Source organism: Mytilus trossulus, chromosome 7 (assembly GCF_036588685.1).
Source record: "Mytilus trossulus isolate FHL-02 chromosome 7, PNRI_Mtr1.1.1.hap1, whole genome shotgun sequence".
Classification (NCBI taxonomy): Eukaryota; Metazoa; Mollusca; class Bivalvia; order Mytilida; family Mytilidae; genus Mytilus; species Mytilus trossulus.
In genome coordinates, this window is record NC_086379.1 from 19,237,136 (window position 1) to 19,264,632 (window position 27,497).

At 31.2% G+C, this 27,497-nt stretch overlaps 2 protein-coding genes across 4 annotated transcripts in view; one reads left to right on the top strand and one right to left on the bottom strand.

Annotated features, from left to right (window-relative positions):
• Positions 1 to 4,642: 4,642 nt before the first annotated feature.
• LOC134724762 (5-demethoxyubiquinone hydroxylase, mitochondrial-like) lies at positions 4,643 to 21,924 on the bottom strand. 3 transcript variants are annotated; one of them, XM_063587988.1, is made up of 7 exons: positions 21,817 to 21,924; positions 18,383 to 18,580; positions 11,872 to 11,986; positions 9,919 to 10,003; positions 7,916 to 7,970; positions 7,580 to 7,648; positions 4,643 to 4,976 (listed from the first exon to the last, which is right to left on the bottom strand). In XM_063587988.1, the coding sequence occupies exons 2-7, from the start codon at positions 18,566 to 18,568 to the stop codon at positions 4,899 to 4,901; spliced, it is 588 nt and encodes a 195-aa protein (XP_063444058.1). In that variant the 5' UTR covers positions 18,569 to 18,580; positions 21,817 to 21,924; the 3' UTR covers positions 4,643 to 4,898. The 3 variants fall into 3 exon arrangements, with proteins under 3 accessions (XP_063444058.1, XP_063444060.1, XP_063444059.1); XM_063587990.1 differs by having other exon boundaries at positions 21,878 to 21,896; XM_063587989.1 differs by having other exon boundaries at positions 21,648 to 21,829.
• Positions 21,925 to 22,119: 195 nt separating this feature from the next.
• LOC134724763 (uncharacterized) overlaps positions 22,120 to 27,497 on the top strand; it is a 44,307-nt gene continuing 38,929 nt past the window's right edge. The window contains exon 1 of the mRNA XM_063587991.1: positions 22,120 to 22,278. The gene's annotated coding sequence lies outside the window, so the exon portion shown is untranslated. The remainder of the gene's footprint in view (positions 22,279 to 27,497) is intronic.

Here is a 27,497-nt window from a genome sequence, read left to right on the forward strand (position 1 = left end):
ATTCTTGTCCTTTTACAATTAAGCGTCACAACACCAGAGGTTATTGTGTATGAAACCAACCTTAAAGTACAGAAAAGTTGTTAAGATCATTGAACAATACATAAAATCATTTGATGATTTTTGATGAAATATGTACAAGGTGCTTTGAAAAATAAAGAGAACTTTCATTTAAGTTTTGCAAAACAGGAATTCTGTTTAGACAGATTTTATACTCAGAATTTAGATCAATTGTTTTTCACTGTTTTCATTTTTTGTGAAAGATTATTATCATTACATGTAACTGAAGTGCAATTTTTTCTTATTTTGAAATTAAACATGAACCATCAAATGTCACCTTTAATAAAATGTTTAAAAATTCATCTTAAATTATGAGAAATAATGTTATATTTAGTGGGCGCTGTTAATGTTTATAACTGGTGTTGTTGTTTTAAGGGTATGACTTATCTTATAAGAGGGAATGGTTAAAAGAGGGAATAGTTTACATTAGTTTTAGCAGCTGTTAAAATGAGTTCAATGGTATTTTAGGAGACAAATTTTGTTGTTTAATGTTTGATTTATGTTGTAAATGACTGTCATTATAAATTCTGGTATGTTTGTGAAGAAATCTATCTTTTGAACCTTCTTTAATATTCAAGAAAGAGGGCGAGGGTTTAGAATTCCTCTTAATTCTTAAAATGACTTCTTTTGTCCAACAGTGTTTTTTTGAAAATATATGACTTATTGCACTGAATTGTTTAAGACTTAAAACAGTTATTTATGTTTTTTTAAGATTTAAGTTGGGAAATTAACGAGTGATTGTCCAAATCTAATTTTAGACTTTAGTCATGGCACTGAACTCTGGAATTCTAATTTTTGTGTGTATACAGATTGGATATTTACTATGAATTAACAATTTTAAAGACAGAATACTATTTGTAATTAATGTGTGAATGTTTGATGTAGTAATGTGAATATTTTTTATGTGAACCAGCAATAAAATATTGTTTATGCAAAATTCTGTAAAAACCTTTTTATTTCTTTGGGAAAGCACAAATTATATAATATATCTAACATCAAAAATTGAAATATACTTCTACTATTAGATGAATACGATTAACATGCATGGTCATATTTATACATTTTGGAATTAACTTGTCATTACATTAACTTTGTAATAAAAATATTTTAATTGTATAAAATGCTTTTTTTTATGTGTCATATGATAAATAATTTCAACACTTGTAACCATATATGGTATCACCATATGATGTCTCAAAGGATTTTGATTGGTAAACAAAAATTGAAATAAGATTCTGACTTCTGTCAAAACTAAATATTCTCATTCCTGCAGTGATGGCAGGTGACTCAGTTAGGCCACGTTTTTTTAATTTGGTGGTTTACAGTTTTTCCCATTAAAAAGTCGGGTCGGTCGGTCGGAAAAAAAAGAAAAAAAAATGTCTTTCAAAACAGAAAAATAAGCAAAATAAATATATATTTCACCTTACTAACAACATGTTTGTCTTATTTGCTGTTTTGTCATCATTTCTTAATATTTAGTTCGATGAAAAATTATTGATCAGTGATCATGAACATCGCAGGACATCGTTTAATAACTTCCTGTAAAAAAGGGGAGGTTGCACGGACAAAGACGAAATTAAATCGTCATTTCACAAACAAGAAAAACAGATTCGCGTAGCTTTCAATCAATTCCAGAAAACTTGGTATAAATAATGATCTTCAATCACAAAAACTGACAAAGAAAAAAAATGTAAAAACGTCGTACAAAAATAAGTTTCAACACACGTGTCGACAAACATAATAGACTCGTCCACTGGAAAAACGACAATCGGGTAAATCAGTTGTCATGCAATCCGGTTTTTATCCCAATGATTGATATTTATGAAAATTTCAAATGATTTGTTAATATTCAGTACTTTAATTAATGTATTCAACCTGTCAACATTTGGACAAGTCTATTTCTCTGAGATCATTTTACGGACTGATTACAAAGAAGGGAAACGAACTTATTTTGTAATAGGTTTTCAACACAGGTTTCATTCCACAAAATTATTTGCACAAAAGACATTTCAAGGTCAGTTATAATTGATTTGTCTATTTTTAGAAACGTAAATTGGAAGTTTTGTTTTTCACAACAGAAAGTGTTATCAACTTTGTTAATGATTAATGCATTTCATTTTATAAAAAAAGAAAATTTTAATGATTTTTCAGGGATTGATAAGGGTCGGGAATAAAAAAGCATGAAAAGTCAATTTTATTTTTATTCTGAAAATTGGCAGAATCGGGTCGGCGGATCCTTAAACCAACAAATAAAAAAACGGTGGTCTTACTATACTATAATCAATGATATTTAATATATAGATTCCTTGGAGAATTATGTTTGTAAAATTAAAATTAAAAAATTAATTCCAGGATCCTGAAAGGGTCAATCCCGAAATCCCGAGCTTAAAAACACTTGATCCCATAGTACCGATAAAGGTCCTATCCCCCCTCAGTTCTTGCCAGATATTAATGAAATTTATTTTATAGGACAATGTTTCTCGCGATTTAAAAATTAGATTCAAATAATTATGTTTTGGGAAATTTCGAATGGAAAATCAACGATTTACTGATACCATTGAAAAAAGTATCAATTTAATGCAAGATGAAAGATGAATTATCAAAAATTTGAATGGTTTCCAATTTTGTCTTTAATTTAGGTGGCTGTACACAACTTAACCAGAATTCACAATTCATTTCTTCCATATAGACCTCCATATAAAGTTATGTCTTTGACACCATCATCAGTCAAAATGCAATGCAATGGACTGACAGTAGCACAGTATACATTGGAGTGGGGTGTAAAAATGGGGGTCTATTCCATCAAGTGTTTAAAGTGTTGACCCATTACTACTGTTCTCAGACATAACACAGGATCACTATGAAAACCCCTATTTTATGACCCTTTAGTAAATCTTTAGCAACCTTCAGGTTTAGTTTCCAGCATAAGGTATGTGCCTCTGTAGCATGATAGGTTTGTTCTTTGTTTCTGCTCTTTGGTCGGGATGTTGTCCGACACATCTCCTCATTACCATTCTCAATTTTATTGTCCTCTTTTTCTACATCTAACACTGAACAACAGAACGTGACAGTTGTCAAGAAAAATAATGTTTTATTGCGAACCCAATTGAACCTTTCTATAGATTCACCTGCAAGTTACCTGTCCATTTAAACGTTTGTAAGTTCTATTGTCCCATCTAACAAATACAACAGGTATTGTTCTCTGTTTAGTTTATTCACTCAGACCTTTAAATTTCTTCTAAGAGAAATCTATCACTCATTGATTAATCTACATGAGTAAAAAATGTATCTGCTAAATTGATAGAAATAACACTTTTACTATGCATAAAAAACTGTATATGAGTTTGAATGTATTATATTAACAATCTGTTGAATGTAAACACTAATTCAAACATTAATAAAAGTTGATTTCTGAAAAAAAATCAACATTATTCCTATTTCTAAAAAAAAAATTGATATAAAACCCCTAAAAATGTTGATGTTTATATATTAAGGCCTTCTTAAAAGTATTCTATAACTTAACAAAAACTGAAAGATGCAAATTTTCATAAGAACAATACTTTTTTTTTTAAAAACAAACTTTTTATGATTAAATTATTAAGTATTTTGAACAGATTGAAAAAAGTATTATAAATGTTTAATAAACACGAAATCACAGACATTTTTTTTTTATGTGAAACATGTAATTTCTATCAATTTAGCAGATAAACTTTTTACTCTGGTAGATTAATCAATGAGTGATAGATTTCTCTTAGAAGAAATTTAAAGGTCCTGGTGAATAAACTATACAGAGCACAATACCTGTTGTATTTGTTCAATGGGACAATAGAACTGCCAAAAGTTTAAATGGACAGGTAACTTGCAGGTGAATCTATAGAAAGGTTCAATTGGGTTCGCTATAAAACTAAAACTCGACACAAAGTCATCCGACCAGAACAAATTTAAAACTTTATTTTTAATTTGTCATGTTAAAGAATGTATCAATTATTAAATCAATATCTTAAAGCACGAAGAAAACTGAACATTTGAGTAAATTCAAAGGTCCATAAATCTGCACAAATTATCAAACCAAAACAAAATTCAAACTAGATCTGTAACTTGTCATGATATAACAATAAACCAAATATCAAAGCAATATCTTCAAGCACATAGAAAAGAATTGTAGAAAACTTTGCCGTACTTTTGGACAGACTGAAACCTTAAAAGTCCCCTTCGACTCCGTTGGTAGAAGACTAATAAGAGCAGATTGGGATATACATCTATGAGACAGCAACCTCAATACCTGCAAAAAACTACATAAGACATCTATAGGTTAACATCACAATAATAGACAAGGCCTCAACCATATGTTAAGCGCTCAATTACCCTAAACTAGAGAATAGTAAATTAATTCATCAGAGGCTTCAAATTTTGTTTATTAAAACTATGAAGAACAAACGTAAAGTAGAGGATGCCACTGATGATTTTTCAGACTTGATAAAAGTACATTGCCATGTGACAAGGTTAAATCAGTTTTCTTTTATAAAGAGGAGATTAACAAGATACCATTTCAGTATTGGATTCTTTCAAAGTTGAAAAACAAAAGTAAAAACCAATAAATTATTTATGAGCATACATCATACATACATACATGTAAATATTTCACTTTTTCATTCACAAATTTAACATCAATTCAGTTGCTCAATAATTCAGGATCTTTTATATATAAAAAAGCTCAACAAATACAAAAAAGTATGTTCTTTTAGACTTCACTGAAGACAAATGGTCGTACATATTGTCTAAAGTCACATGATCAAAAATTCTCTAAAGTCCAAGTTTATACGTTCTCTAAAGTCACATGATCATATCTTCTCTGAGATCCATACAGCTCCTTTACATCCAACTTTTATAACTTGTGTTAGTGCTTTATAAAATGGTGCCTGTCAATTAGAAAATAGATCAATATTAATTTAAAAAAAATCAAAAAAAAAATCCTGGCTATACACAATGAAAGATAGAAAGGACAAACAATTAAGGACCAACTAAAACTGTCAAAAAATTAATCTTTCTGCAAAAGACATCAGAAGAGTTGAAAACAAGATATTTGCAAATAACAAGTTTAAAATCTAAATCACATTGGTCTGCATAAAAATACACAACAGTTATCCCTGTCTTAATGCAAAATTTTGCAATATAGTGCATTAAACGTGGTTACACACAGAAAAACATATATCTTACTCAATAAAAATAAATGATATGGAAAAGTTTATAATAACCTGATGGCATAGTAGGTTTTTTTACTTGAAGGAAAGATCTCAAAAAAAATGTTTAACCCAGCAACATGTTATGTGTCCTAGGTCAGGAGCCTCTGGCCAATGTTAGTCTTGTATGTTTTTTTATTTAGGTTTATTCATATGTTTTGGTGTTTAGTATGACTTCCATTTTCACTGAACTAGTACACATCTTTATGTAGGGGCCAGCTGAGGCCATCCTCCAGATGCTTTTTTTTTCTAGCTGTGTTGAAGACCCATTGGTGGCCATCAGCTGTTATCTGCTCTTAGGTCAGGTTATTGTTTCTTTGACATATTCCCCCATTTCCATTCTCAATTTTATGCTGGTTTTCAGTAATGTGTTCTGACAGTAACAAATCTTGTTTTAGTTCCAATGACCCTGACCTTGGACATAGTGTTTTAAAAATCAAAATGCTTCTTTCTCTAAGTGTTACATTCTAATGCAACATCGTTTGTAATGATCATTTTGTTTGGATAACGTCAACAATTTTCATGGAATCAATTCACAAATGATGCTATGACAACATATGGGCAAGCACAGACAACGTATGACAGATTTTAAATGTGTGATTTTACGTTGTCTTCTGTCAGTTTCATTTGAATGGAGATAACTGTATTGTATTTGAAGCTCCAACAGCATCAATTGATGATTTGATCGTCTCAAATAGCCATTAACTGGCTCCACTTACATGTCGCCAGTAAACTTAAATTGCGACCATCATATCACCAATTGATGCCATGGGAGCTTCAAATACAATACAGTTATCACCTCAATCTCATATGTAGTATTTGATTTAGTTTCTTTATTACACAATTTCAGTCTATTTTTAGTAACTATGACCTTGTATTGAGTGACCTAAAAATCAAACTCATTACGTATTGCCATATCTATATAAGCAAGAACTGATCAATTGGCATATATATCTTTAGTACATATGCCCTTGACCTTTGACAAAATGACCTCAAATTAAATAAAGATCACTACTCATTATATGTGACCATTTTAAAGAATGTCTGCAATATGATTTTAAGTATCCATATTCAATCAATTCAAGCTATTAATTTGAAAAAGTTTTTTAGTTCATTTTGTGCAGCATACATATTTTTTAATCAGAGACATTAAAATTAAGAGATCGATGTTAATTATAACAACTAATAATTGTTGAATTTTATATAAACAATTTGATTAAGACATGAATTGAAGTTTATTGAAGGACCTTTGTCTGATTTTAAAAAGTTATGTTATATTGTAAATATATTTGAATAAGCTATCGCCGCAATTTAGCCTTTTTGCACTCATACGGCGTGAATCAAACCACAATCAATCAATCAATAACAATTAATTCTGTTCTGTGAACAATAGAATTGATTGCAATAAATCTAAAATATAACAAATTTAAAGTAGTAGCTTTTAAACAAAGCAGAATTAGTTGAAAACAAGAGAATTGCAATTGATTTAAATTGATTTAAATAAGAAGAAAGAAATCACTTGGAATTGATTGCAGTAATTCTATACACTTTGTAATGTTATTGTGAAAACACTAGCTAGGATTAAAAGTCTTGACTTAAATCTATCTCATATGACAATGTTACTTCTCAAATGACAATGTAACTTCTCAAATGACAATGTAACTTCCCATATGACAATGAACCTTTCCAGCATCATGTGCTAGAGTTTACTTGAATTTAACTCAAATGACAACGTAAAATATGGAGATGTGGTCAGATTACAAAGGGAGACAACTATCCACTTAAGTTTTAAAACAATGTACCTTTCGAGCATCATGTGCTAGAGTTTACTTGAATTTAACTCAAATGACAACGTAAAATATGGAGATGTGGTCAGATTACAAAGGGAGACAACTATCCACTTAAGTTTTAAAACAATGTACCTTTTCAGAATTATGTGCTAGAGTTTATTTGAATTTAACTCAAATGACAACGTAAAATATGGAGATGTGGTCAGATTGCAAGGGGAGACAACTATCCACTTAAGTTTTAAAACAATGTACCTTTCCAGTATCATGTGCTAGAGTTTACTTGAATTTAACTCAAATGGCAACGTAAAATATGGAGATGTGGTCAGATTACAAAGGGAGACAACTATCCACTTAAGTTTTAAAACAATGTACTTTTCCAGCATCATGTGCTAGAGTTTACTTGAATTTAACTCAAATGGCAACGTAAAATATGGAGATGTGGTCAGATTGCAAAGGGAGACAACTATCCACTTAAGTTTTAAAACAATGTACCTTTTCAGCATCATGTTCTAGACCTGTATCATGGTGATGGAGTTCATCATCACGGAACTTCTTTATAATCTGAAACCAACAATAACGTATACTTCCTGTTGAAATTAACTTTAAATTAAATGCATGATTAACATTGAAGGAATCTGCATCAAAATGAACTATTTTATTAATATAAAAGAAGAATCTGTCTGACAACACTAATGCTCAAAATCAAGCTTTAAAATGGGACCGAAGTCCAGATGGAAAGACAGAAAGACAGAAGGACAGTGGTCTTTCTGTATTCAAATAAACTATATCAATGTCTCTATCTCTGAAAATGAAGGTGGAAAAGTCTACCTTTAATAATTCTTCATGTTTTTCAGGGTCATCTTCCATCAAGTCCCTGATCTGACTGTAAATAGATGAATAAAAATAAACAAAAAATATGAATACAAAATTTCTATATTTAAAATATATACTGGGTATACAATTGAGCTTTATTGAATTGTCGTTTGATTTTAATACTGTCATTCAGTTTTCATCCTTATTTCCTCCTAAAATATATAATGAACAAATCAAAGTATCTACAGACAGGAAGTAGGTTTCGGAAAGTGCTCACAAGTTACAACTCAGTTCTGTCAACCTGCTGATTAAATATGAAGTCATTTTGTTCAGAATTTTTGAAATAAATGTAAGGAAAATATCCATCATATACATGTTTGGTTAAGCGTAGCCTCCTTGTTGAAGATCGTACCTTGACCTATAATGGTTTATTTTTATAAATTGTGACTTGGACAGAGAGTTGTCTCATTGGCACTCATATCTTTTATATTTAATTATTCATAACTTGAGTAGAGTTAGAGACACATTAATGGGTTTCCTCTATTGCTCAGAAACAACAATGATGATAGTATATACGGGATGTACTAAATACAATGGATTAATTTGAGCGGCTTGCAATTCATGAAAGAAAGTCTGCTTTAAAGCTGGTTAAACAAATGTCTATTTATGCAAAATTATTAATTCTGTACACAATAGTACATCAAAGAAATAAATAATAAACAAGAATATTTGTGTTCATATGCCACACCAAGTCCCATTTACACTATCACATTTCCATGTTCAGTGAACCATGCTCAAAACCGTTTTATGACATATAATTATATCAAATTGTTTACATATTAAGGAACATGTTCTAAGTTTCAAGTATGAGTATATACGAAAATACCAAGAATCTTCAATTGAGTATCGAGACCACAAATATTACACAAAGTTATCCTGGTCACGGCACCATAAATGTGTGGATGATTTCTAGGTATACAAAGCTTATAAAACAAATTACAGTTTGACGTTTACTTGTTACCAACTAAAGATATGGTGACATTCCTGATGTGACGTCGTCCTTGGAAACAATGGTACTTTGAGATGTTTCTGGTCCTGCTGTCTTCTTAAACATCATCACAAACTACCTAAGCTTTTTTATTGAAATCAGTTTGGTGACCTATAATTGCTTTCATCTATGACATTTGATTTCTGGTGGATAGTTGTTGCATTGACAATCATTCCACACCTTCTTTATTTTTATGTTAAACAAGTGAAACTGCGAGCTACTGCTCACTGATGATACCCCCGCCGCAAGTGGATAATATTAATAGTGTAAAAATATGCAAGTGTTCGGTAAACAGGAAGTTGTCGAGTGATGAATCTGAAAACACATCACACGGTATAGCTGACTTATATAAATCCTGAAACCAAATTTTAGAAATCCTTGTATTGTAGTTCCTGAGAAAAATGTGACGAAAATTTTCAACTTGGCTATCATGTGTAAAATCATACAAGTGTTCGGTAAACAGGAAGTTGTCAAGTGATGAATCTGAAAACGCACCACACAGTATGGCTGACATACATAAATGTTGATACCAAATTACAGAAAGGGTGGATGTGTAGTTCCTGAGAAAAATGTGGCGAAAGTTTCATGGGACGGACTGACGGACGGACAGACGGACGGACTGACAGACAGAGGTAAAACAGTTTACCCCCCTTTTTTAAAGCGGGGGTATAACTAAAACCATAACCTATCAAATTTGTATGTTCATGTGGTAAAATCTTGCTAGAATAAATCGTATTGAGAATGGAAATGTTGAATAAGTCAAAGAAACAACAACCCAGAGGAGACATATATATATATATATATATATATCAAACATTTCACTTCAAAGTTCACAGTGTCAAGTTGATGTGATCATGAACTACCCTAAACTAACCTGATGTGGAATAGTTGGACAGACCATACCACATAATGCACAGGGCAAAATAAACAGCTATTAATTCTGCAATCACCTGAGAATTATAAAACTAACCTATTATAATGATCCCCTATCACAGCTTCTACTGCTACAGTACATGCCATGGCTCCTTCTTTACCTAACAATGCAGTTCCTGCGCCTGTAAAGTCAAATTAGTAACCATTTAATAAATGTAGAAAAAGTCTTAAATTTGACAGCGATTATGCCAAGGTCAACCATTTTGTATATCTATAGTGCTTTTGTGTTTCAAATAAAGCTAGACATCTTTGCAAATTGACAAAGCATGAAAATTGTGTAGGGACAGTGTTTCAATTTGAGATGAATAAGGGTGTTACTTTTATCACCCAGTAAATGTTAATTCCATTCACCTGATTTGCATTTCACCATATTTGAGTCAGTATTTTGTTGAAAGTATGACAAAGCCTTGTAAAATAATGAAGTAAATCGTAAAATATAATCAGCTTACGACTATTCAAAATACATGTATGCTAATAATATTTACTTTTGCCCACAGCTGATAGACAAAGTGTCTTTGTGCTAATTAATTTTGTAAAATTGTAATGTGTTCAAGGTTTTTTAGATAGTAATCAATAAACTGAGTAATTCATCTGTCATAAAAAGTAGACCAACAACCATTTCACAAATCAATAAAATTTATTATTGACTGCAATAAGCATTTACTGTAAACCAACTTATTTTGGCAGATACTTCATTATGTGTTTAGCCCTTTCTTTCCCATTTGACGGGGACTTTCTTTCGTGTTTCTCAAATTAACTTGATGTTGTTAAGTAAGGAAAAATCTAAGTTTTACATATTCACGATTTTTTTCTACTTGAAAAAGTCGCAAAAATAAATCCTCGCGAAAAATTGGTTGTTTTACAGTTTGAGAAAGTCTGATTAACTGATTAGTTTTTATGGTATTCAATATTTAGTCCTTCTGACAGTTATATATAAACCATCATTGACCATGGACAATACAGTTTTTATACTGTAGATTCAGAAATTATTTCGACATTTTTATTATTGCAAATAATGCGACAGGAATATAATCGCAACAATAAAACTAGCATTTTGAAATTTTTTATATAACCCAAACAGGATTTATCTGAAAATCGCAAAAAAATGAGATCGCAAAAAAATAATAATTGCATTTTGGTCTAAAATGACAAAATTGCAATAATAAATGCACACATTATGTCTGAATTTACAGTACATAAACAAAGAGAGCCGTGGTGTAGTGGTTAGTGCATCGGACTACTATCACAAAGGTTCCTGGTTCGATTCCCGTTCGGGATGAAAATTTCAGGAACTCAATTTTCGGCTCTCCCTTGACACCATTTGCGAGTATGGTCTTGAGGAAACGATGATAGTCTGTCGGAAGGGGACGATAAATGGCTGACCCGTGTTAAGAGAGAGCCATATCTCTTGCACGTTAAAGACACCCTTGTAGATTTCGAAAAAGAGTAGGCTAATGCCGCTACAAGGCAGCACTCGCACCCGCAAAGTGGAAAGGGATTAATATAAGTTGCAAAACTTGTTTCCCAATCCACTATAAACAAATATGTTTAAACTAAATTGATATCTCCTACTAGAATGTTTCATAAGAAGTGGGTACTAAATAAAAAACCCTTAGTAACTACAACTCTAAATGCATGATACCTAAAGCAAATCCAGCTATATTCCAGAGTGGTAACAGTACAGTAGGTCTAGCTCTTACCTAAAGCAAATCCAGCTATATTCCAGAGTGGTAACAGTACAGTAGGGTTAGCTCTTACCTAAAGCAAATCCAGCTATATTCCAGAGTGGTAACAGTACAGTAGGTCTAGCTCTTACCTAAAGCAAATCCAGCTATATTCCAGAGTGGTAACAGTACAGTAGGTCTAGCTCTTACCTAAAGCAAATCCAGCTATATTCCAGAGTGGTAACAGTACAGTAGGTCTAGCTCTTACCTAAAGCAAATCCAGCTATATATCAGAGTGGTAACAGTACAGTAGGTCTAGCTCTTACCTAAAGCAAATCCAGCTATATTCCAGAGAGGTAACAGTACAGTAGGTCTAGCTCTGTGTTGAACAATCAGTTTGTTGAACGTTTCTAAATGGATCTTTTCATCTTCCCACATTTCCTATAATATAAAAATCAATATTCTTACAAAAAAAGATACAAGGTGATAGGATGTGCCACTGGAATAGGTAGTGAAAAGATGGAGAAATCACTGGAATAGGTTACATTTTCCAGCTAGAAAATATGTGAATAGATGGAGAGATCTATCAGAAATATATGATAAGTTCAATAAATTTGTCAATAAATCAATTTTTTGTACATGTATATGACAAGCTCTATCATTTTTTCGCAGCTGAAAGTTTCACCTTTAGAAACATTTGTTACGAGAGGGGGGGGTCGGTGACGACAGCTCCAGGACGTGTAGTGGCCAGTACTTCGCCCCTATTCGACCATTGGGATACCTGATATAAGATTATGACTAAACAACAGACAATAAATCAAATGAAACTATATTTATTCACAAATGTACAATGATTGCATGTATTTAACAAAGTCGAATAAACAAGAATCAGAAAACTTTCTTTATAAGTTCAAAAATAAAGTAATTTATATGTTAAATGAAAATTAAAGTATATCTATTACACGTTACATAAAGAATCTTAGCCTCAAATATTCCATTTTTCCAACACAACACATGAAAACCCAACCAATATAGTATTCAAAAAGGTTACTTTATTACCTTTGCAATATAAGAAAAGATACATTTTGAAGATCTAAATTAAAGTGGGATAGCAGAACCCCAGGAGCACTCCTCCCAATTATGTACCAATTATGTATAGTAAATGATGTTTGTTGACATTGTAAGGGACGACATCAAAAGTTCAATGAAGGATAAAAAACTTAATTCACATAGTTTTTTCACTGACCCCCACCTTAACTTAATTTGGGAAAAAATTATATATGTAAAATTGATTTTAGATTAACAAAACTTGCAGCAATGTTGACCCCCCCCCTTCCCCCCCCACCCCAAACTATTTTATTTAAGTTTTTTTATCCTGCATCGATCTTTTGATGTCGTCGCTAATGAAGTATATATTGATGAAAATGGATTTGATCTTCATATTTTAATCATTTTATTATAACTTTATTATCAACTCATACCTAAGGTCATTTTGATAAAAGTTAATCACTAATTAAATTGGATCACATTCTTGAGAAAAATTAATCTAAACAATTACAAAGACTGATGAGTTTTTGGTGTTACACAAAATAAATTTATCTTCGCTTATTTAAATTTTAACAAACTGATTATTGATTGCTGAACTTCCAGTGGCAAATATTTCATGTACATTCTGAACAAGAACTTTTTAGATTATCAATTCTAAAAGCTTAAAAGTAGATGTAGTATGATTACTAATGAAAACAAGAGTTAAATTGATATAGATATGAGTAATTAAAGGTCACCTCTTTTGGATTGGCTTTTTCTCAGTAAAAAAAAAAGAAAAAAAAGAATGCCATAACATTGCCAAGGTAATTTTTTTTGGTCTTTCAAACATAAATAACTTTTTCTGCTACCTCTCTCCCATAGCCCATTACAAAGATTGTAACTGAGGACAGACACTCCCTATCATTTCAGAACCAATAATAATACATGGAATTTTCTGTCAGGTAAAACTGAATCTGCTGAGAATGTCCAAGGACTATCATTTTTATGAAGCTCAAAGATCCCTACTTCTAAGATCAACTTACAACCTACTGGACAATAATTAAACAATAATCAATCAATAAGTTATAAACCTCATTATATCCATGATAACTGTAAATAACAATGGTATAATGTCCAAGTACATGTATATGCACTGTCAATATTGCATGATTATTATTCCTAGTAACATATATCAATTAGCACTTGATGTAGATTTGCATTTATCATGTGATCACTTTAAAACCCACTCCATATTTTGAGCAAACACATCAATACTCATTAAATATCATATTTAAAATAATAATATTTTAGAAGAAAAATATGGCACATGCATTTATTCTGATACTTATAAAGCGATGTCACGCAAATATTTGACATGAGCCTCGTTCCTTGTAGAAATTTATTAAGCACTTTCTGACAAGCTGTGACGCAGTACGCCTTACTGTATTCTTGCAATAATCACAAATTATCTCATATTTTAGATAAAATGACACATTTGCAATTACAGCATCTCTAAAACATAACATGATGTTTTAATATCAAAGAAAACAATACTGATCTAACCTTTCAGATTGAGCGGATATTATTTTCCTCTTTGACAAGACATAATATCTAATGCAGGAACATTTACAATGTATTTAAACATACCATTGAAAAAGCTTTATCTGATTATAGATCAGCATGCAGTATAGATTCTACCACTGAAATTAGTATGAATGAATTTTTCTCCACTTGAAATTCAACTGTTGACAGTGAAAGATAAAGTAATCAAAAATGTTGGTTGTGGAATCCTTTACTTTAATGGTTTCAGACAATATGTAATGAAACTTCATCTTTCTTTTCCAATGATCTACAAACAGATGTTTTCTGTAAAATTTGGCCTAGTCAGGCCTTTTTCAGGATGTCCTTATAGCAAATTCAGAGGTATGTAAGAAAATTATAACAAGTCGAATTGAATTGATTTAATATTGATTTTAAAAGGAAACAACTCTTACTCAATTCAAATCAATGTAAACCAGAACTTCTATGTATACTATAATAGAAATAGGTAGAACCTATAGATAATTGTATAGTTCTTCATTAATATGATAGCGTAATGATTTTATCAGATAAGTATCACCTCTGACTGTTTAAATTTAATAAGACATGCAGACAAGGGAAGTAACTCAATTAGTCAATTGAAAATTCTAATGCAATTTGTATGTAACAATTTTTTTCATTGGCTAAAAGTTGCCGTCAAATCCACAGTTGACCTGGCGTAACTAAGGAGGGACAACCATTTTGAAATAATTGAATCAATAAATGTTCGATTACTACTACATGTATATAATCGAAAACAAAACAACACATACCTCAAATTTGCCGCTTTAATGTTATTTTATCCAAATTTGAAGCGTACAGGTAACGTAATAACCTCCAGTTTGTAAGTTTTCATTTGTATGACGTCACGTTTACCCATGACGTCTTTGCGCCAAAATCATTCATGAAGTTTTGCGGATTTTTTTTTATTTGTCAAATTTAGACATTTTTCCAAGTTTTATCAAATTATTTCATTTTGAAATGCATTAGAATCAGAATAACAGTACTGTAGTTGAAGAGTTGCCACCATCAATTTTGATTTGACGGTGGCAACTCTTCAACTACAGTCCTGTTATTCCTTAAGTCACTATCATGGTCAATTGTTCCATTATGAAATAACACCCAAATACACAAAATATAGGGAGGTTGATTTTTTAAGGGGAGTTAATAAAGTTTTAGGAAAGATAAATCTTAGCACAATTATGAACAGCCAATGACTCATTTTTATTATTCTGTTAATGATGTTGAAATAACGAAATTCACGAGGTCAATTGAACATTTCAATCATGTTTGACTTATTGCTGTTAACAGTTTATCTCAATCTATAATAATATTCAAGATAATAACCAAAAACTGTAAAATTTTCTTGAAATTACCAATTCAGGGGCAGCAACCCAACAACGGGTTGTCTAATTTGTCTGAAAATTTCAGCATGTTCAGGGCAGATAGATGTTGACCTGAAAAACAATTTTACTTGTGTCAGATTTGCTTTAAATTCTTTGGTTTAAGAGTTATAAGCCAAAATCTACATTTTACCCCAATGTTTTATTTTTAGCCATGGTGGCCATCTTTGTTGGTTGACTGGGTCATTGAACACAATTTTAAACTAGATATCCCATTGATTATTGTGACCAAGTCTGGTTAAATTTGGTCCAGTAGTTTCAGAGGAGAAGATTTTTGTAATAGTTAACATAGATGGACAACAAGTAATGAGAAAAGCTCACTTGGCCATTTGGTTTAAAAAAAATCTTATATAGGTGTCAGACAAATTTACAAAATGCAAACATCTCAAATTTTTTAAGTCTCAGTTTTTTTTCTAAGGAACTATTCACAGTGAGCTATGTTTTATCTTATCATTTTGTAAGGAACTATCAACAGTGAGCTATGATTTATCTTATCATTTTGTAAGGAACTATTTACAGTGAGCTATGTTTTATCTTATCATTTTGTAAGGAACTATTAAAAGTGAGCTATGTTCTATCTTATCATTTTGTAAAGAACTATTAACAGTGAGCTATGTCTTATCTTATCATTGTGTAAGGAACTATAAACAGTGAGCTATGTTTTATCTTATTATTTTGTAAAGAACTATTAACAGTGAGCTATGTTTTATCTTATCATTTTATAAAGAACTATTAACAGTGAGCTATGTTTTATCTTGTCATTTTGTATTGTAAAGAACTATTAACAGTGAGCTATGTTTTATCTTATCATTTTGTAAAGAACTATTAACAGTGAGCTATGTCTTACCTTATCATTTTGTAAAGAACTATTAACAGTGAGCTATGTTTTATCTTATCATTTTGTAAAGAACTATTAACAGTGAGCTATGTCTTATCTTATCATTTTGTAAAGAACTATTAACAGTGAGCTATGTCTTATCTTATCATTTTGTAAAGAACTATTAACAGTGAGCTATGTTTTATCTTGTCATTTTGTATTGTAAAGAACTATTAACAGTGAGCTATGTTTTATCTTATCATTTTGTAAAGAACTATTAACAATGAGCTACGTTTTATCTTATCATTTTGTAAGGAACTATAAACAGTGAGCTATGTTTTATCTTATCATTTTATAAAGAACTATTAACAGTGAGCTATGTTTTATCTTAATTTTGTAAACACAGTGAGCTATATTTATTTTATTATGTTGTAAAGACTTTATCTCCATCAGCAACACATTTATATCATAAATCACAAAAATGACAATATAGTATGAAACTGTATGGACACTCCACAATAAATTAATGATCTTTCAGTTATATTTGAATCGTTATCTAAACAAATGGGGTAAATTGAAATCATTTCCTTGTTTCATTTGTGTTAATATGTACATGTATATATTATATTATCAACGCAATAATACATGGTATTAATTTTGTGTGTGCCTACTAATATCCAATTTCTACACCTAAAGCTTTAGGTTTTATGCTTTTATAACAATTCAATGCAATGCCACAATATTAATGAATGGCTGTGATGAATCTGTTTATTAAGACAAAATGGAGTCTGATAAATAGAAGAAGGCATTGATTTTCGCTTGAAACCTTGAAAGAAGACCATGTAAATCTGATTAGTTTTCTTAATTAAATACAAAATTTTCTTTATGTGAGTTTTGCCTTGTTTAACAGTTTTTTCTGACAGACTGAGATATGTGCAGTGGATGTGCATTAATAGTTATCAAAGGTACCAGGATTATAATTTAGTACGCCAGACGCAGAAGCAGAAGAAGTGTACAGAAATTTAGAGCTTAAATTTGAAGCTCTGTCATGTTGCAGTTTGACTTAGAACTGACCTAAAAATTTCTGATAGTTTTACAGTTTTGAAATTGGCAAAATAAATGCCATTGCACACATTTATACAGTAACTTAAACCTCTAGTCCATCAGATTGTGACATTTTTTTGTAAGGTTACATAACAAAATGATTTTTTGCAACATGAAAAAAATCATGATGTATTCTCTATATTGAGGATTGCATCTTTGTAAATTTTACAAGTTTTTCTAAAAAAAAAAATTAAATTCTGGAATGATGTGTTGTATTTATATTTGCTTGCATGGAATTTCTATAAAAAGACAATGATTTTAATTAAGTTGACCAATCAAACAAGTGATGCAAAAAACATTCTATTTCAAATTTTGAATACAAATCCTTGAATAAAAATACAAATACGCACAATTCATCATCATTGATATTTCAATACAAAAATTTAAATAAAGAGCTGCGGGCTGTTTTGTGCTTGTAGAGTTCCCTTAAGACAATAAGTGGATACCAGATGGTATGCAGTGTTGTCAGATAAAAAAGACAAATACCGCTACATTGACAACAACACTTAAAGTAAACTGCATTTTTATTGTCGATATGTTCGCCGATTAGATCGGCTTCATCAGGACAAAGTATAAAAAAATTTGTAAAAGTATTTGGTACATGTATGTATCAATAAAATCAAAAGAATGTAATGTTTGAGTTTAAATCATTTGAACATACAAAGTTCAAAAACCTAACTTTGAACTTTGTCCGGTTTAATATTCATTGCTATAATCACATTTATCATTGGAAATTTCTGATGTGATTATCTAAACTTCATGAAAAGTTTCACTTCATATTATCAAAAAATTTAAGGTTAATGCAGATAGGATCAAGAGCTTGAAATCCTTTAGGTTTCACTAAAAAGACAAGGGTTGGAGGATCACCATGACCCCTCAAAAGTCTGTATTGGACAAATTGATAACTACCTTTATTACTGGTCCTACGGAAGTATTCCCCAATATAGCCAGCTGTCCTTGGTAAATTCTATCAGCGCCAAGCTCTCCCGCATGATCCACACGGATTATTTTGTCCACAAGTTCTCTACTGCGTTTCTGTCTAGCCATCTTGCTCATACAACGACATGGTATTCGTACAAGTGAACTTGAAGCCATTTTACAAATTATCTGTTTTAAATAAATAAAAAGGTAAAAGTAAATCATAAACTTAATAAAAATTTGTCCATGGGTCGCAGATACCCCCACTTGCATAAATAATGTTATAAAGGGACATGAATTAAGATAAAACTGATGTTGTAAAATAGTTTTACATTCTTTTATTATAGACATTTTCGTTTAATTGGTAAACGTCTGAACGTCATTTACCGTGGTAATTACGTAACTGTATATTGGACGTCGCTACTTAGCGACGTTATTGTATTCCTACATGTAGTTTAGATAAAGATTTCGTTCAATGAAGACGTTCTTCATCATTTCTTTAGAATATATGTCAAAACTGATACTAATTAAAATTGAGAATGGAAATATAAATGGGGAGTGTATCAAAGAAACAACAACCTGACCAAAGAGCTGAAAACATATCAAATATCCTCATATCAAAATTAGTTGTGAAAAATAAATTTACAATATGAAAATTTGATTAATTTAAAAAAAAATGTTTTCCAAAAATGTTAAACTGTTGTTCTCTTTTTTTTACAGCAATAAGTTAATACCTCTGCTATTGGACTATCAGTCCCGAATGACATCAACAGTACTGACATGATTTACAGCAAATCTTGGCTTACTAAAATTGGCCATTTATAAATTTATAAATTTTAAAGAAACATTAAGGGTTTCAACTCCCTTGAGGGCAATTCTGTATGTGTCTGTAATTTGGTGAAATGTGGTTGTCATTTGTTGCCAGTGATATTGTTGTCTTTTTTTCAAAACTACCTCTTAGACTACCCTTTTTTTGAAGGGAAAATGCATTGTTTTTTTTTTAGGAAATTTGGAAATTTTGACATATTTAACCAGAAAGGAACATTTGGGGGAGGGGAAAGAAACGGATACAATGACGGTATATAATACATTGAAAACCATGTGTGTAACTGTTACAAACACCGTGATGATTCGAATCAGAATCCCTCATCTCAAAAACGCTTTCATTATATTAAAATAATAACATGAATATGAAATTTACGTATCATTACAACCGACGCCATCACTGTTTGGGAAAAATGTACAACTTATTGGGAGGAATTTTAAGCCATTTTATTTTGTAATTGGGAATTTTCTGTAAAGGCAAGAACCAAGTATTGGGGGTAATTTCAGGCTAACAATATCACTGGTTGCTGTGTAACATATTTGTTTTTCGTTTATCAATGTGTTCATTATTTTGTGCATAAATAAAACTGTAAATAAAATTGTAATACGTTTGTAATTTCCAGGCCATTTATAGCTAACTATGCAGTATGGTCATTATTGAAGGCCCCTTGGTGATCTGATTGGCATATCACTTGAACCGTAAATGACTCACTGCCTTAATTGGAGACCTGTCTGCAAGTTTTCATTCTTAGCATTGTCTATGGGTTTCAGAAAATTTAAATGAAACAAACTTAAGTCAGAGTGGGGAAATAAAAATAGGGGCAGATGGATGGACACTTGATACCCTGTTGCCTATGATGAGGGCATAAAAAAGATGATAGTGGTTTAGTAATTGAAGGTTGAATCAAATTTTCACACTTCATGGGGACTATGCAAGAAGTCCCTCTGGTCTGGTTTCGGTCATCTGATAAGTCTTTCAATTTTGTTTACTACAGTTATATATATAATTACCAAACAAAAGAAGTTAATGAGCATAGCATATATATACCGGTACAGGATTTCAAGGCAGAAGGGTAAGAATGCCATTGTATGTTACTGTTAGCCATACCAGTCAACTCACCTTATTTTTAGGGTCACAGTCACCTGAGAATTTCACTCCTGGCATATTCACAATTTTTATACAACCTGCCAAGTTGTTAAATAACTAGTGAATTCAGTAAATGACAATTTGGCAAAATTAGTTACTGTTTTTTGTCATGTAAGTATCCCTATTACTATTAGGACCCTCAAGTAGGGAGTAAAATTGTGCATACAGACATTAAACCTAAGATAATTTAATTGATTTAATGTCCAGTGGCAAATATTTCATGCATGTTCAGTACCATTAAAGATAAGAACAAATAAAGTATTTAATTTAAAGTCTGTTCCGTCAACTTTAGGACAATGACACCAACAGTTCTGACAACAAAATTATGAGGTGGGGGATGACCTTTTTCGAGACCAGTATTTTTTAAGCTCAGGATTTCGTGATTGATCCTTTTGGGATCAGGGAATTCTTTTTTCAAATTTTGGGATTTAGCGATTTAAATAACATGAAATTCGGGACCTCAGGATTTCATGTTTTTAAGCCAGGGATTAGGACCCTTCCAACCCCCAGGGCATAATAAATAATAGGTTTGATTGCCCAAACGCTACCTACCCAGAAAAAAGCTGCCTTCTCAAATTCTTTTATTGTGCTGATTTGAAGAAGTTTTTTTTAATCAAATAGGCATGAAGACTATTAAACATCTGATACTTCAATTTCTTTTTTTGAAAAAAAAAAGAAAATGCCTACCTACCTACCCACTGTCTCAACCTTTGGGTAGGGTTTGGGCAAACCAGAATATTTTTAATTGTGGCCCTACCCAAAAGACAACTTTCGAGTTCGATGCATTACGGTCAAAAACTCTAGTGAACGTCATTTGTGCGTTTATAGGGGTGTCGTCACTTCCATTCTAATAAAGAGCGAGCGGTTGGGAAAATATAATTCTATATTGTACAAATTATTCGGCAAATTGAATTCTCAAAATTGACAATCAGCATTGCTGTCATTCGGAAATTGTCATTAAGTACATGTACCTACAGAACAACCGTTATTTCTAAACTCTATTTTATCCTGCACATGCAATGACGATCACTAAGACACTTGATGAACATAAATAGTGCAAGGATACAGGCGACCCCCTCTATCTGGTAAATGATGTCTGTCATAAAGGCGCGTATAATTTACGATTTTTTTCAAGTGACAGATGAACTCGAAAGTGGTCTTTTATGCATGCAGTGTTTGAAATTAAATCAAAACATTACATCAGAAATCAAGATCAACATATCAAGGATGATATGACCTTCATTAAAACTTTAAATCTCGTGACACAAAGATATGCTAACTAACAGTATTGGTGATATTTTGAAACTAGTAGTTACAAACTAATTCTACTGCACAGGTCAGATTTATATTATAATTTGTACGTGACCAAGACCATGTTATCATATAACAACTCAAAATTCAAATTATAAATTAATTAAATATGTCCTTTAAACTGTCGTAGAAAATAAATTACAGTCGTATTATCAATGTGTCTGTCCTATGTGACCACAGTTTTAAAACTTGAAGAAAGTTACGTAAATCGTCTGCTATAAATATGGGCGCTGACATATTGAAGTCTCGGAGAAAATATTATAAACATTTTTTTTTTAAATCACTCAATAAATTGAGTACATGTCCTTGGTTCGAAAGTATTTTTTTTAATTCATCAACAATGCATAATATTTGTTATGAAAACGTTTTAATTTTTTTACCCATTGATAAAAATTGTAAGATTATTTTTTTAACCAATCAAATCTCAGGAAATTGTAATATTTTGATGAAACAGCTGAGAGCAAGATCTGTCAGAATTTGTGAATGGAATTGTTAGATTTTTGTGTATTGGGAAATTTCATCAGATGTAGAACTCACATAATACACAGAAAACGATTGAGAAAGAGTAAATAAAAACGATTTAGAAGTTGACATGAAAAATTAGGTAAGGAATTTTTATTCAATTTATAATTATTTATGTTTCAATCAAAGATGCTCTTTTTGTGATTGACAGATGATATACAATGTCAATGTCAAGTATGAATGAAATGTCTGTTAATAACTACAAATTATTAGAACATTGAATGAATAAATAATGCATTTCATTCTTAGATGCTTTCAAATTTCAGGTATGCAAAAATTGATTTTGTATTTATAATTTTATACATGTTAAAAATTGATGCATAATTAAAAAGATTTTATTGAGCTATTTATTGAGAATTTCAAACAAAAATTTCTGATAATGGACTATTTTAAATGCATTTAAAAAGTAGCACATTTATATTTTTTTTGTACCTTAAAAATATAAATAGGCCATTAGGGAGCTACCATTTGATTTTTATGGGGGGGGGCTAGGATGAAATTTGAAAAAAATAGGCAGGACAGGAGTTTTGATTAAAAAAAAAAGGCAGGATGAGACACTTGCAAAAAAAAAAAAGCCAGGATGACAATTTAGGTAAAAAAAGTCAGGATAAACTAAAAAAAACGAACAGAGTGAAAAATAAAAAGGCAGGACAGAGATTACAGTAAAAAAAAAAAGGCAGGACAAAATTTTTCATCCTAGCCCCCCCCATAAAAATCAAATGGTAGCTCCCTTAGGGGTCCTCTGGTTTGAATTGTTCTACATTTGTCAATTCGGGCCTTGTAATGTATAATATGAGGCAGGCATAACCTGTGAATGGGGACGAAGTCTGTATGTATTATATTTTTAATTCAAAATGTTGATAAAAGAAAACGAAATACTGTGCGTAACGTTCCCGATTTTGGTTCCGTTGTTAGGGAATTAGATGTGACGTTCTTTAAGTTATGACGTCATATTAGATGTAAACAAAAGAAACGCTTTCATCAGGAAACGTAACGGTTTTTTTTCATATCAAACAATTATTAAAATTAAATTTGTATTGAGATCCAAACTTATGTTTTACTAGACTGGTAAATATAAAAAAAAGTTCAAAGTCTCATGCAAACAAGACAGATTTCTGCGCAAATGCGGGAAAACCGGAACAGGAACTAGATCTGAAAAAAAACGTTAACGATTTTGAGTTCATTAGTACAATGAAAAATTCGGGAAATTTTCCCGATTTTTTTTTTTTTTTTTATTTTATTGAATTTTCTACCGTAATTGGGGACTTCGTCCCCATATAAATAAAGGCAACAGTAGTATACCGCTGTTCAAAACTCATAAATCCATGGACAAAAAACAAAATCGGGGTAACAAAGTAAAACCGAGGGAAACGCATTAAATATAAGAGGAGAACAACGACACAACACCGAAACACAACACACACAGAAATGGACCAAGCAACAGACAAAACACCACGAGAATTTTTATTGGAAAATATGCGTCATAAAAAATGTATTTCTATCAAATTGGGAAATTTAGAAAAACCATGAATTCGACTGAAACTTCAAGTTGCAGACCCCTTTTAAGAGTTAAACCCTGTTTTAAAATAAGACCCCTTATTGTCAGTGATGATACATAAATAGACCCTCAAATCTGCACATAAAGTTATTTTAGGCAAGACAAATGTATAAACGAGTGTTTTTCAGTTTTTATTCATGCACAATTACTACTGATACTGCACCATGTGCACTGTTTGGGAAAAAGTTGTCTTTTTTGGGAATAATTTTTAGCCATTTTTTTTTCAAAATGGTATTTTTCTCCAGGGGAAAAAGCCTTTATTCTCCAGTTAGTTAAGGCAAACAATATCACTGACCACTAACATAAAATTGATTAACACTTCAATGTGCTGATTTCTGCTGTTAAAATTCAGAAATATTGATCTTGATAGTGCTTCAGATTGTATCCTCATAGATATTACCACCTGTCAAAGACAGAGTTTTGTCATTGTATACAGAAGATTTGTCAGTCAATGGTGCCATCACAACTAGCCAATTGCAAAATCAAAACAAAAGTTGTTGAGGACTTCATGTACATTGTACATTATACCTTATTTGTTTTAGGGATAATTAATTATTGTTAATGATCAACTGTTACAGTATAATGTTTATGTTAAATCATGTTAAGACCATTGAAATGAGACTAGAGGTTTCTACAGGTGCAGTATATTAAAGAATAAGTTTGTTCCTGCTGGTCAAGATTTTTACCCTTTTCAAAACTTTCAGTCCTGGGGAGGAAGACATGAAGTCTTAAAATTGTTTTAACTCTGAAGATTTTTTTTTATGATTTGCTAGCGCATTGGAATGTCCCACATTTATTCGCCAAAGCATCTGGGACTAAAAGAAAATTTGAAACCAAATATATCATTTTAAACCAGTTTATCAAATCTGATCAAAGAAGATTGATTGATTGATTTTTAGGTGTTTAATACCTCTTTCCGTACTATCAGACTATATGGGCTGTTTGGTGGCAGTCAGTTTTTATGGACAATGATGGAGGATCAGATAAGAACATTTCATCTTATAGAACACCAACATTAAGTTACATACATGTATAATCAAATTGACCCTAGGCAATTAGAAACAAAAATATAACAAAACCCTGGATAGCTGAGCCTTAATATGGAAACCTTGTTAATGGCTTATTAATACTTGCTTTTAACTTAGTAACGCCAATTTACATGTTAAATCGAACTATGATAGAATATCTGAATGTGATAAAAATCAGAAAGGCGAAACACATCCTCTTTGTTACTATGTACGCCTTGAAATTATTGACATAATTGGTAGTGAAGTTGGATATAATATGACTTCCTATCTTGATTTTTAAAGGTTTGCTTCAAGCATAAGGCTAACTAACCGTTATGACAATGATTTTATTATACTGTTAAAAAACGTATATGAAATTAATGGACTGTTCATAATTGTGCATCAGTGCAGAAGTTTCAAATCATCGGATTTTATTATAATGTAAGATAAATGTATTATATAAGTCTTTTGAATTTACTGGGAACGTCAGGTAAACATTCTATTTTTGTAGACATATTTTTTTTAACAACAATGAAACGGATTTAAATTTTCAGTACAACAATAAAGCATATATTTTATTTATTATTTTTATAATTGATACGACCTTGATATGGCCAATTACAGTCAATATTTGTTATGTTTTAAATTGAAATAAGTAATTATGATATTTAAAAAACATTTAACTTCTTAAAGTCATAACGGGTTGGAAGAGTTAAAAACTTAATAAGTCAATAGAATAATTTATTGTTGTTGTAGACATATGAATTCTGCAAGATTATATATTGATGTCAAAGAATTGCAGTAATTTTTTTTAGTATTGTAGTTAATCTGAAAAAAACAGAAAAATGGGAAAAATCAAAAGAATATATAGCTTTCATTGGATTGGTGAAATATTACTTGCCTTGACATGTTTTCTTGGCTTAATAAAAAAGGAGAGAAAAATAATCCTATTCAGGATCCATTCCCCCATTCCCCCATCTGCCCTTTCCCCCTGTTTCTGTCTATGCCTATAGATACATGAGATTATCGTTCAAGTCATGTGCAACAAGCTATTTTTAAGGCACATCTTTTCTCTAGGATTATTATCTATTGAAATACAAATCTTCTATAGGTTTATATGCAGACTTTGGTAAAACTATTTTATTTAAAATCCATCAAGTTTTACCCAATCCACGAAAACAGGTACCAATAAAAATAGACAAATCTGCAGTTCGTCCTCAACAGTCAGTGGCAGATCCAGAACTTTTCATAATGATGCCTGTTGACTGACCTAAGAGGGGGGCTTGCTCCAGTGATTCCCTACATAATCAACCAATTTTTAAAAAAAAAAGGGTGGAAGGCCCAAGCCCCCTGGATCTGCCTATGCCTATGGTTCTTTGTTTGAAGAAATTATACTGTAACTTATTGACCTCTAGATGTTTTTTTTCTTTATAGAGATGAGGTTGATGTCTTGTTGAGCTGATACCCCTATCACATTTTGATCATTTTTTATGTGTCTCTGTGGCAGGGTATGCAAGATTAGCATAAATCAATTAAAACTGTCATTAACACTTCGAAGTAGCTTAGCCTGCTAATCATTATGGTTATTGACACTTAATATAAGTCCATTTAATTAACAATTACTTATTATGTGTTAGCCATTTAAATATACACAAGAGATTGTTGAACTTTTTTGAATTGGGGTGAATATTTGTTTAACCTTTTAAATCTAAACCAAATATTTTCATTGAATACACATCAACCTTAGGGTATATTGATATCTTCTATTCATTAGTGAAAATGGCCTTTTGACTGGACCAGGAATGTTTTAATGTACTGTAAGTGGTCAAAAGTATCAGTGATTTACTTTTCCACAATACAAACTTATTATAAAATCATACTATCCTAAATATTTTTGTGAGGCAAGTTTTAAAGATCATTTGTAGTTATTTTGGTCATGTTGATTTCCAGTTCATTGAATTACATAATTGCACTCTGAAACTTAACCCTTTCCTCCATAATGACACCTTTTGACGCCACCCCCTTTACTCCATAATGACGCCTTTTGACGCCTTTGTAGTACCTCAGTTGAAACACTTTGACCACAAAGTGTCTGCAGTTGACTTAATAAAATTTGTATCAAATATGAAAAGGAATATCATAGGAATATCCGACTTAAATTTATTTGATGAAATAGTTATGTTTTGCAATGCCTTGATACTTAAAATCATATGTTCAGCATTTTATTAAAAAAATCCTATGCGAATCAAGTATGCAAAAAAAAAAAATTTAATGGAGGAAAGGGTTAATAATAAAGTAATAACAACCTTTGTCTTAAGATTTTGACTCTCAGGTTTATGCCATTTCATCTCTGATGAAAGTACATATCACCAATGATGCAATCATACAAATCATCCTTATATAAATATATTAAACTGTATTTTGTGTGTCAGCAAAATTTTTGTACAACAACTTAAATAAATGTATGTATAAGTATTTGGATCTGTATGAAATTGTACCACAAGGTTCTATACCACTGAAGGAAGGTTCTGGGTGTTATTGTACCAACTGTTTAGGAAGAAGGGCCTAAAACAAGTATATTCTTTGTCTCAGAACAATATTTCAGAGATGCATCAAAGCTTGAATGTTGTATATATGCCCCAACTGTTCAGGATTCCCCCTGCAGCTGTATCAAGCTGCAAAGCCTTTTATTTCAATTATAGAAAAATTGTGTGGTATCTTAGAACAATGAACAAT

Coding starts and splice junctions, on each gene's coding strand:
- LOC134724762 (XM_063587988.1), bottom strand. CDS start 18,568: ATGGCTTCAAGTTCACTTGTACGAATACCATGTCGTTGTATGAGCAAG. Junction 7,649..7,915: donor AACATGAAGAATTATTAAAG/GTAGACTTTTCC, acceptor TGTTGGTTTCAG/ATTATAAAGAAGTTCCGTGA. Junction 4,977..7,579: donor TAGAACATGATGCTGAAAAG/GTACATTGTTTT, acceptor TCTAATTGACAG/GCACCATTTTATAAAGCACT.